This window comes from Aplidium turbinatum, chromosome 12, assembly GCF_918807975.1.
Source record: "Aplidium turbinatum chromosome 12, kaAplTurb1.1, whole genome shotgun sequence".
Lineage (NCBI taxonomy): Eukaryota > Metazoa > Chordata > Ascidiacea > Aplousobranchia > Polyclinidae > Aplidium > Aplidium turbinatum.
Window position 1 is genome coordinate 19,186,241 of NC_137483.1, and position 10,908 is coordinate 19,197,148.

Genomic DNA, 10,908 nt, shown 5'->3' on the forward strand with positions numbered 1-10,908 from the left:
GGCGGCACATTCCCTAGCTACGCCACTGGCTCTACTCCCCCAGTAACCACTGAACGTACCGTCAACACGTGTGGTTTATTGGGTTAAATAAGCTCACTACGTCGTTTTCGTAAAACACTATATGCGACTTCAAGAGTGTTATATCACATTTTTTGGTTTTCAATACAAGATCTATCCAATTAAGTAAACCAATTGCTGCAAACTAAAAAAAATTGTCAATGCAAGCTGAGTATGGTAGGGTAATTTTACACAATATGACTTACTGGTTATTATTTGCATAGGGGTGTTTTCTTTCAATTTGCTTTCGTTTCAATTCGAAAAAAAATCCTGCGTACGCCACTGTAGTCATCGGTCAGCGAAAACGTGTTGTGCATAACACAGTTCTTATTTTTGTATGCTTCTGTGGTTTTATTTTCTGATCAGTATTTTTCTCATTCAAAAATATGCTTTTGTGTTCACGACAAGGGATAGACAAAGTATAAGTTATAGCATTTAAATCTAGATTGTTGTTTGTTTTCGGAATCGAAATAGAGTTTGAAGTCAATATCCTCAAATTATTTGCAGCAGGATTGGGGTTTAGAGCGACAGACGCCAGAATGGAGCGAGAGTTTAAAAAATCTGGCTCCGTACACTTTTGATGAAATGGTATGCAGTGGCCGAAGTCGGCAGCAGTGGCCGAGTGGTTAGCGCGTTGGGCTCGTAGTCGAGAGCCTGCATGTCCGACTCTAGCCACCCGCACTTGCTGTTGTTTCTCTGGGCAAGAAACTTTACGATAATTGCCTCTACCCAGTGATCGACTTCGAGTAATGGGTAATACCAAATTTAAGTCATATGTAGAGTAAACAACCGGAAACAGACATTGCCGTCGGCTGCAACGTGGGTCAGGTGTACGTCAGAAGACGTACACCGATGCATAGCGCTCAAGTCCGCTTTCCCGCAATGCAGGATAAAGATAAACAAAAACAAATGGAATTTCCTAAACTTACAATACTTTTTGTACGTTGAATAAGGGCGCCATGGGATAAGGTAAAGGAACACTGCATTGATAGAATGTCATTTAATGTAAACAAACAATTTGTTCATTGTTATGGTTTTATTTTTTAAGTCAACCAACCAAGAATAAGATTAGTTTATTCTGAAATGACGTCAAATAAACGACAACAACTCTCAATCATCGCTATCATTGTACGTGAAATAAATACGATTGTAATCATCCTCGTCGACCCAGACCTTCAACTTCTGCAAAACACAAACACACAGAAAATAATCAAAGTAATGAAGCTGCCATACTTGGAACATGTTGCAATCTTTCAATGGTTTATTTTATGTTGCTTAATGCACATATAACGTTGGTTTGAAAATTGACGATGGTTTAATGCTTATTAACATAGAATCAATGCAATAATAAACCTTGCTTTTGTGCCTTAGTGGTGAATAGGCTACCACTAGAAAAAGCAAAAAAAGTTAAGATTTCTGGTGAACAATTTGAGTTTAAAATCGCTTAGAATTGGATAAATGTTACTTTCGATAAGGTTGACACAACTTAAAAATAACTCTCACATTATTTTTTAACTCGTCCAGGGCCTTCTGCAACTTGGCTCGTTCCTCCATGTTTGCAGATCTCCATCTCCCATCACCATCATTGAAGCAAAGCCGCATCTCAACTTTCTCCTCAACTTTTCCCAATACGTCGATGACGTCATCGATGCTGGACAGAAGGTTGCGTTGGAGATTCAACCAAACAATCTAAAAATAAATTAATTATAATAATTGAACAATTAAATAATGATTCTTGTTCGTGACGTTTTGTTTATTTATAAAAATTTAACAAAAACTGTCAGAAAACGAAATTAAAAATCTTTTAACACTGAAAGCATGCAATAGAAGGTTAAATCCACGCAACCACTAACGTTAATGTAACCTTGAAATAACGTTCTTAAACGTTGGTTGTAAAAGTTAAACATACTCACCGATCCCGGCATCGATTTGACCGCCTCGATCCATGGACGCAATTGGTTGGAAGTCATGTAGCATCTGGACAGACTAAGGAATTCAACTCTCGTCGACATCGATTTGAGAAATGACGTCACCGCATGGAAGTCATTTGGAGTGTCGGAGTCGTACATCCATATCCTTCCTCCATCAAAATGACTTCCCGCGGTCTCGATCACTTCTTCGTCGTTGTTTTCTCTCAATATTTTGCTGATAGCGACGATGGAGCGATGATCTTTGTGATCTAATAATGCAGAAACATGGGTGTTACTCTAAAACCCCAACCATTTTATAATCAAAACAAGGCATTTTTTAGGTTTTTTAATGATTTGAGATCTATTTTTATGCCATTTAACAAATTTTTTTTGTTTAGTTGGAACACAGTAGAATCAGGGGCGCCGGAACGATTTTTGAGTGGGGGGGCAAGATTACGAAAAAAGGGCACTTTTGTTTACTAAAAGGCCAATTTTTTTTCAAGTTTTAAGATAAGATTTAGCGATAATGCTAATCTATCAGCTCACTATGTATTGAGTAATGATAGCCTACAAGTGTCCGGTATACAAAGAAGGGCATCATGCCATATTATAATGATGTAACCTACTGTCAAGCCTTAAAGTAGCCTGCGGCCATGGCCGCTAAGTAGTGCTTGAATGACTGCCGGTGCTACCTCCTTAATCGGCCAAGTTTGGCCGCCGGTCTCTTCTAGCCAATTATTTAATTTCGCAATAGAATGATCGTGGATTGACTGACGAAAATATGTAGTATCAAAGAGTGATGCAAAATTAGGTCAGCGCGTCATAATCGCCACTGTTGCATTGTGCGGGAATATTTGTTATTGATGGAATATATCCATCTGCGATCACCAGCGGTGTAAGTCTTGTTTGTCATTCCTGACGTTTATTTTAACAAAGTCTTAATCCGAAGTGCTAATTTATGTCGACTGGCAATATTGTCGTTTTTATGTCGATTCGATGTTGTCGGATATTGAATCGTTGTTAAAAAGGAGAAATAGGTTAGTTGACGTCCGAGGGAAAAACATTTTTTGATCATATTTTGCAAAAATTATACTTCTTTTAGTAATGTTCTTCACATCATTGAAATACTTATTTTATTACCTTGCCGTCATCGTCAACACATGTCGAACGTTGTTTTTCGTTGCTAAAAAGAATTCTAGGGAAGTGGCGAATTTTTTTAAAATCAGCCACATTGGAGACACTCGTGCGAGTGTCGTTAGAGCTAGATGGTCCCGCATCAGTACTGGATTACTATCCCGATAAAGCAGTTATTGCGTGGTGCAACAAATCTATTGTAGGACGTCGCCCAGGCCCAGATTTCAACAACGCTAAGTGATCATTTTAGCATTGTTGCAAGTTTAATTCTATTTAAGCTTACTTGTGCTATCGTTATTTTTATTTTGTATTTTGGCCTCCAAGCACGCAGATTTGGCCGCCGAGAAGGAGCTCCGGTAGGCCACGATGGCTGCCGAAAAAAAACGAGTTTTAAGGCCTGTAGGCTACTGTGTTTCAAAATTTTGTGCCGTAAATATTATTTTGAGGCAAAAATGAAAGATTATAATCAGGCTAAGAGCGAATAGCAGAAATTGTTATATTGCAAAATGTGCAGTAGCTTACATGACTTTAAAAGGGCACCATTGCCCCCCCTGCCCCTCCATCTGCAGAAAAATTGAGGGCAGGGGGGCATCCGCCCCCCCGCTTCCGGCGCCCCTGAATAGAATGCGTCATGGCCAACTGGAGATGTGGCCATATTTGTCACATTTTGCAGACTTTGATTACAGCTACTGCTAGTGTTTGACTGACATTTTCTGAAACTTTTTTATTTTTTGCTGTCTTCTAATGATATAAAAGGTTTTTGTTGTCTTGGGGAAGCAGTAGCAAATGAGAAAAAATAAGTTGTAAAACCTGAATCAGACTGTTATTGAAAAATTAACAGTCTGACTAAAATCTTCGAAATCAAATTTTCATTGTTTTTCAACATCTGAGGATGTTAAAACTTCTTGTTTCATCTGGGGAAAACAGTAAAGAAAGCGTAAAAATATAAATTTTAGAAAAATTTTGTTAAACATTCGCCCAAAGTTAGTAAAATCTGGAAATTTCTGCAAAATGTGACAAATCAGGCCGTATCTTTAAATAGCGATGAATGCATCAATTCAAAAAGGGCTCAACTCCATGTTTTTCAAACTTTTTTTTGTGCTTTTCCGATTCCTCTTAGTGTCCACAATCCACAGGAAACAAAAACGGCTAAATTTTTCAAGCCAAATGGGCCTGTCCGTAAAATACATCCACAATTAAGGAGAAGATAGGTTACAAATTGCAGACTTTTATGGACAAAAGGAAAAAAAGCGTTCCTGGGAGGCGGACATCCTTTTAATAGTGTAAGCAACAAAATCATTTTATCAATCCTCTAACACCGCGTTCTCACATCGATTTCACTTCCAGATTTCGCGTTTGATTTTGCGTCTTAGACAAAAATTTCAAAAACATTATATCAGAGGCCTTAAATGCATAAGGAATCTACCAAATACAGTATATAGGCTAACATTGTGATACAGGTGGTATTAAGCTTTCCAAGGAAGATAAATCTTATATCTTCTTGTAAACCTACAGTAGGCCATGTAGTTTTCAGCAGCAGAGGTCCTTTTAGATAGTTGACGACGATTTATTGACTTGTGATCAGTAAGATCATATTTTGAACTCATCTGTTATAGGGCAACATCTTAACGCGTTAACCAAAACTGTAGTTTTAACAGGATTGCGTTATATGATTGATATCGATATCACTGTAGTATTGATATTAATAAATAATATTGATAATAATGACTTTCCCAATATCGATAAAACACATCTGGCATAAAAATTGGTGTTGACCAATTAACAATTGTTACTTACTTGCAGCAACTTCCTTGGTTTTTTTATACAGTTCTGAAATGAATCGTTTCTTCTTCTGCAACTTTTGACCTGAAATAAAAGGCATCCTTGAAAGAAAGTGCCGAGGTTTTCGCCGTTCAAGCTCTCACTATGCACGGAACAAATGAACTCATGCAAATCAATAATTCGTATGTTTCAAAAGCAATCATAAAGCGTTTTAGCTGATATCCGTACTTAAAGCAATTTCTGAAGACGAATATGGTGATGGTGTGAGTGATGACGTAGATTCATCTGAAGGATGTTGTTTGATTGTAGAGCTGTAACAAGATAGATCTGTAAAAAAAAAGAAAAAACTGAAGTAAATGCAACATCTTCCCACATATAGCTATAACATCTTATAACATATATAACACTGGTCAACACGGTTTCGATTGAATTGAATGGTGTGCCACTATCTGCAGCAGGAGATTTCGAAACGTTTTGGCCTGCACCACTCTTGACGTCGCTTGTAAATCTTTGTGTCTCTCTTTTTCGTTTAAAAGTAAAAGCCAAACTGCGGTAGTTTTGCATTTTTTAGATTTTAAAACAAACTAAACTTATTTTCTATTCTCCGTCATACGTTATTGAAATTAGTGAAATTTAGGTTCGAAATTTAGTTTGTTATAAAGAAAGTTTGAAAAGTTCAAGTCAGGTTCGAAACTAAGTTTGTTTCAAAATTATTTCTTTACACTTGCAAGTGCAGAAAAGTTACTTTCACACAAAATAATGGTTAGTTCGAATATCCTTGTGGCAAGAATACGGAGCGATACTGACGAGCCCAGCCTCATGGGCGAAACACGGTGTCTATCGCTGTCAATTCTTGCTATAATCGGCTGCCGAGAAACATATAGCCTACCACCTTCATGCCCTCTTTGCAGAATTAATACGCCAAGGGGGCGTGCCTATCAATTTAAGAACCACGGACTACAGTAATATAATATGCAATATAGATGTGTAACAAAACAAAGAATATTGCAATAAATGTTTTTCATTTCAAATAGACAAAGTACGTCATGACTGGACATTGGATAACGCTAATGAAATAAAATCTTATTATTGTGATTACGTTACATTATGCTATTATGTTTTTAAATCTGTTGATAAAACATAAACCTACCGTTGTTTATGAATGAATCCAAAAGGAGCCCAGACAAAAATTGCACAACCACAACCCAGTGATCCTCCAATAAGTTATTTTGAACAAAGCACGTAAAATCTGGCAATGACATTTCCCGACAGATGTATAAAGCACTAAAGTACTCTTGGAAGGTTTGGTGGCTGAAATAGAAGCGTTGCTGTCCTTCCAAAAGTGCGTATTCTCTGTTTGCTGCCAAAAGAGTAACCACAAGATCTTGTATATCCTGACTGGAAAGATCTTCTTTAGCAAGATCCTCTACCGTGATCAAGACGGTTCCTTTTTTTGTTGCTTTATAGGCGATTTGCGACAATTTTGTGACAATTTCATCAGATATAGAAAGTGCATGTCCTGAGGTTTTAAAATTTAGCAATAAGGTATGAAATATTCTGGTCATCGTGGTTAGGTCGGCGGTTTCATGCAACGAACTCATAGAAGCTCTCAAATAAAGTTGTAACATGAGAGGATTGTTACACATGGACTTTAAGTAAAAAGTTTTTACAGTAAATTTTTTCCAAAGAATCTCGGATTTGTGTTGGTCGTTTATTAAGGCGTCAAATAATGCTTTCATATTTTCAGGAGTAAGATCATGAATAAAGTACGTGCGTTTGGGTCGACATACTTCAGAAACGTCAAGCATGGCGTGTGGTCGAGAAGTGAATACCAAGTGACAGTGCTGAAGAAATCTTCCCAAACAAAGATTGGACAAAAGTTCCCAATAGTGGAGTGGAGTGTTGTAGTTGAATTCTTTCACGTTTTCTTTTAGGTTCCAACCCACCTGATCAAATCCATCTAAAATAATGAAACACTTTTCTGGATTGCTTTTGATCCATTCAAAAAGCGAATTCTTTTCATCGTCATTTAAGCTGTAGTTGCAATCTCCCAAAAGAAACTCTTTTAATGTCAATTGTTTGTTGCAGTCAGTCATGTCCATAAAGACTTTCCGTAGGACGAGAACATCTTCGCTTCTACAAAGTCGTCTTGCCAGGCGTTTGGATAACGTAGTTTTGCCAGACCCAGGATACCCGATGACCGATAGAAACCTGTTGTTTTGAATATCAGAAACTAATTGATCAATTGTTACTGCTCGGTCAGTGGTGGATAATTTAATTTCTTGTTTTTTTGGATGGTAATTGTTATCATTGGGAATGAACATTCCTTGGTAAAAATCAATTCGATACATTTCAGAATAAATTTCTGGAAATCCCTCTGGAGAAATATCAAAGTTGGAAAGATCAACATCATACTTGGAGTGATATTGTTTGCGAGTTGTACTTTTCAGTTTGTGAAATCCTTTATTAGAACCTGAAAAGCACAATTTAAAAAAATTACGTAAATTATTTTGTGAAGCTTTTCTGGAATAGCTCAACTCTCAAAATAAAAATATCAAGTTTGCAATTGAAAAAGCAAGCGCAACCTTGCCTTTTTTGGATGTAAAAGTTAAAATTAATGTCATTGGATTTGATTCTTAGGTTTGGCGTAAACCAACCCATAGCCTACTGGTTTGTTCTCAAATGTTGATGCAATATTAAGCACGGAAGTGTTTTAGGAAACATTTTACAAAGTTGTAAACTTGTTTTTATTCATGGAATATTCTCTTAGAGTACAATTTTGGATAACCATTATTATAAAACAGGTCTTTTAATTTCTCTGCGTTAATACTGAAGAGAGCATCACTACAGAAAATCATTTTAGTTTGAGCTAATAAGCAATAATCAAATCAGATTTTCCATCTCGATGGGCATATTGCATCATAATTTGAAAACAAACCAGCATGGGTTATTGCTCCAACCCAACTATCAAATCCAATGACATTAATTTTAATTTCTACGTCCAATAATGGCAAGGTTTCGCTGGCTCTTTCAATAAATTTGATGTTTTCATTTTGAGAGTGGAGCAATTCCAGAAAAGTTTCACATGAAGTCTACTTATTAAATACCGCAATAGTGTCATCAATTTCAAGTAATGGGTAGTACCAAATTCAAGTCATAAATAGAGTAGACAACAGGAAACAGACATTGCAGTCGGCTGCAGCGTGGGTCAGGTGTACGTCGGAAGGCGTACACCGATGTATAGCGCTCAAGTCCGCTTTCCCGCAATGCAGGATAAAGATATGAAAAACAAACAAACAAACAAACAAACAAACAAACAAATGCAATGAAGCTTAACATGAAAACAAACTTAGGGTGACATGTTAGATCGTTTTTCTTTAGTTTTGTTTTCAAATGCACCAGGAAAAAAATCGCAATTGTATGGCCTAATGGGGATCCCATGGCAACACAGTTAATTTATTTAAACACTTTGCATTTGTACACGGCAGCTAATCCCTCAATTTAACACATACGTTACGCTTGAAAGATAATTGAGTTAGTTGTGTTACCACATAATGTAGTCAACAACAATCTCTTTTAAAAGTACGTTCTTGTCGGCTGCATAGCCGAATGGTTAGGGCACTGGAACGGTACTCGAAAGGGCACCGGTTCGACACCGCTCAAGAGCGTGCAATTGTGTCTTTGGAAAGACACTTTTTCAAAATTTTTTCCAAATTTAGAAGACGTTTTGGTAGCCTACTCTCCATCTTCTCTCTAAAGTGGCATATTAATTTTGCATAAGAATATCAAAAATTTGTTGATTCTAACAGTTTACTTTTTACAAACATTTTCTAACTACCATTTTCTAAAAAAATGATCATAAAGCTTACAATTAGGATAAGAATAGCCATTTGTTAACCCGCCCAACAGTACTCCAGCTGTTACAAGAGTGCAGTTTTTACAACTAAGTAATAGTCCATTTCAATTAAGATAAAAAGTACAGACCTTTGTCATCACATGAAACATAACTCTGCTCCGGTAAATTGTAAATTGTTGTAAGATGCTGATGATACTGTCGATTGTCTTGCTGAATCAATGAATATTGCTGGTTGTACTGGTGAAACAATTGCTGCATTAGGGCAATTACGTTTTGAGTTTGTTCTGTAAGAAAAAGAAACATGAACACTATCTTTCAAAATAATTTGTCAACGAGAACATGGTGTTAGCAAGTTCTCGTATTTCAACGAAATGTAGGCTATCAACCTGCTTTACAATGCAAAATCCATAAAAATTAAAATCCTCAAAACATTAGTAAAAGTAGCTTAGCTAGGAGGGGAAGGATAATTTTAATTTAAACTTTAGCCTTGATTTTAGGTTACAACATTATATTCTAAGACCTCTGGTATAATTATTTTGAAAATTTTGTCCAAAAGATTATAGACACTGCCATGGACTTCTAAATAGTAGCATCTGGACTGGAAACTCAGTGGGCAACAGGAGGCCAAACAGTTGGTACAACAGTTGGCCAACAGTGGGCCAACAGCCAAGTAACTAACCCTGTTGGCCCACTGTTGGCCAACTGTTGTACCAACTGTTTGGCCTCCTGTTGCCCACTGAGTTTCCAGTCCAGATGCTACTATTTAGAAGTCCATGACACTGCCTACAATTACTTTGAAATGTAAAAACGCCCAAAAATGCCTTAAATTTATGAACAAAAGTAATTTTTTTGTTTGATTTAGCCTTAGGCCTACTCTATGTTATAATTCAAAAATATGCGTTCGAACGGTCAATTTTGAAGCTATTTTCGAGAAATTGGAATAAAAAACGGTTTTCTGACGTTTTTTCATCTCAAACACTTTATTTCAATAAGTTTGTTGGGTAAAAATTTAATTTGTATACGCACAATAGCCTACACATGGCTATTATCTTGTAAAATATTTTGGCTCTGTGATTTTCATAGCTCCCGTTATTAGCGATTGCTTAGCACGGGGCTAAGATAGCCCGTGACGTGCTTTCCGTGTACGAACACACCTCGTAAGAAGATAGAGTTAAGCAAACTTACCAGGATTGGTTGGAATTTCACCTTGTGATTTCACTTCTTCGCTTGAGGTAGTTGAAGTCGTTTCTTCGTTTTGAGACATTTTTATTTAGTCCTTGTCAAGATAGCTTGCTAAATGTCAAATTATTTCAATGCTGTAAAACACAATTCCAAGTGATGATATTGCCGATCCTTTATCAAGGAAAAACAAACAAAACATTACATTCAAATTAAGTATAAACATAAGCTTAGATTGAACACAAGACCATAAACGCTTGATTTTATCAACACATAGTTTTTCCTTCTGGTTCAAGTATTTTATTAATATAGTTTTTAACTGTAGCTTATTAATCCACAGTACAGTAAGCTACATGTTGTGGTTAAAATTGTTAGACTAGAGTTTTTATATGTTAATTGAATCAGCTTACCTGCCTGCTGCCTGATTAATATTCTGACTACTTTGGGCTCTGAGTACTTTGGGCTTTCCGACTCCAATTAAATTCTTTTTGTGTAATTATCGCTCGAATTATAATTTTGAAGTTCTCAGAAGTTTTACGTCCAACATTGTCAGGTTAAAATCTTACTTTTGTAGCCTAAGCAGGCTAAAGACTCAAATGGCCTGGAAGACAGCTTGGGCCAAACAAAAGTTGCTAATATATAATTTAAAAAGTTTATTTAAATATTGTCAACCTACGGCACCAACATCTTTTCAGCCTGCAAGTTTCTCTTTTTTTTGCATTGACTATAAATATTTTTATACGTTCAATCAATGTACAGATGGGCTGATTTGATGGCTGAGTTTTGACCAAGCTATTACTGTACTTCATGACGTCAGATTAATGTTACACGACAATCAACGCATGTTTAAATTTGCACAAAACGTGCACGAAAAGCGTAAAGAGTAACGATTTGCTAGTGGGCCACACTGCGTGCTCAAACTACGTTGTGCTGAGACAACAACTGCAGATGTTTTATGAAATGGATTTGCTTCTCTTGCAGGATGCATCA

The 10,908-nt window shown here is 36.6% G+C and overlaps 1 protein-coding gene across 1 annotated transcript; it reads right to left on the bottom strand.

Moving 5' to 3' along the window:
* Positions 1 to 1,099: 1,099 nt before the first annotated feature.
* LOC145781135 (uncharacterized) lies at positions 1,100 to 10,679 on the bottom strand. Its single transcript, XM_082592897.1, has 8 exons — positions 9,925 to 10,679; positions 8,868 to 9,023; positions 6,034 to 7,356; positions 5,112 to 5,210; positions 4,899 to 4,967; positions 1,971 to 2,236; positions 1,561 to 1,746; positions 1,100 to 1,239 (listed from the first exon to the last, which is right to left on the bottom strand). The coding sequence occupies exons 1-8, from the start codon at positions 10,001 to 10,003 to the stop codon at positions 1,168 to 1,170; spliced, it is 2,250 nt and encodes a 749-aa protein (XP_082449023.1). The 5' UTR covers positions 10,004 to 10,679; the 3' UTR covers positions 1,100 to 1,167.
* Between the last annotated feature and the right edge of the window lie 229 nt (positions 10,680 to 10,908).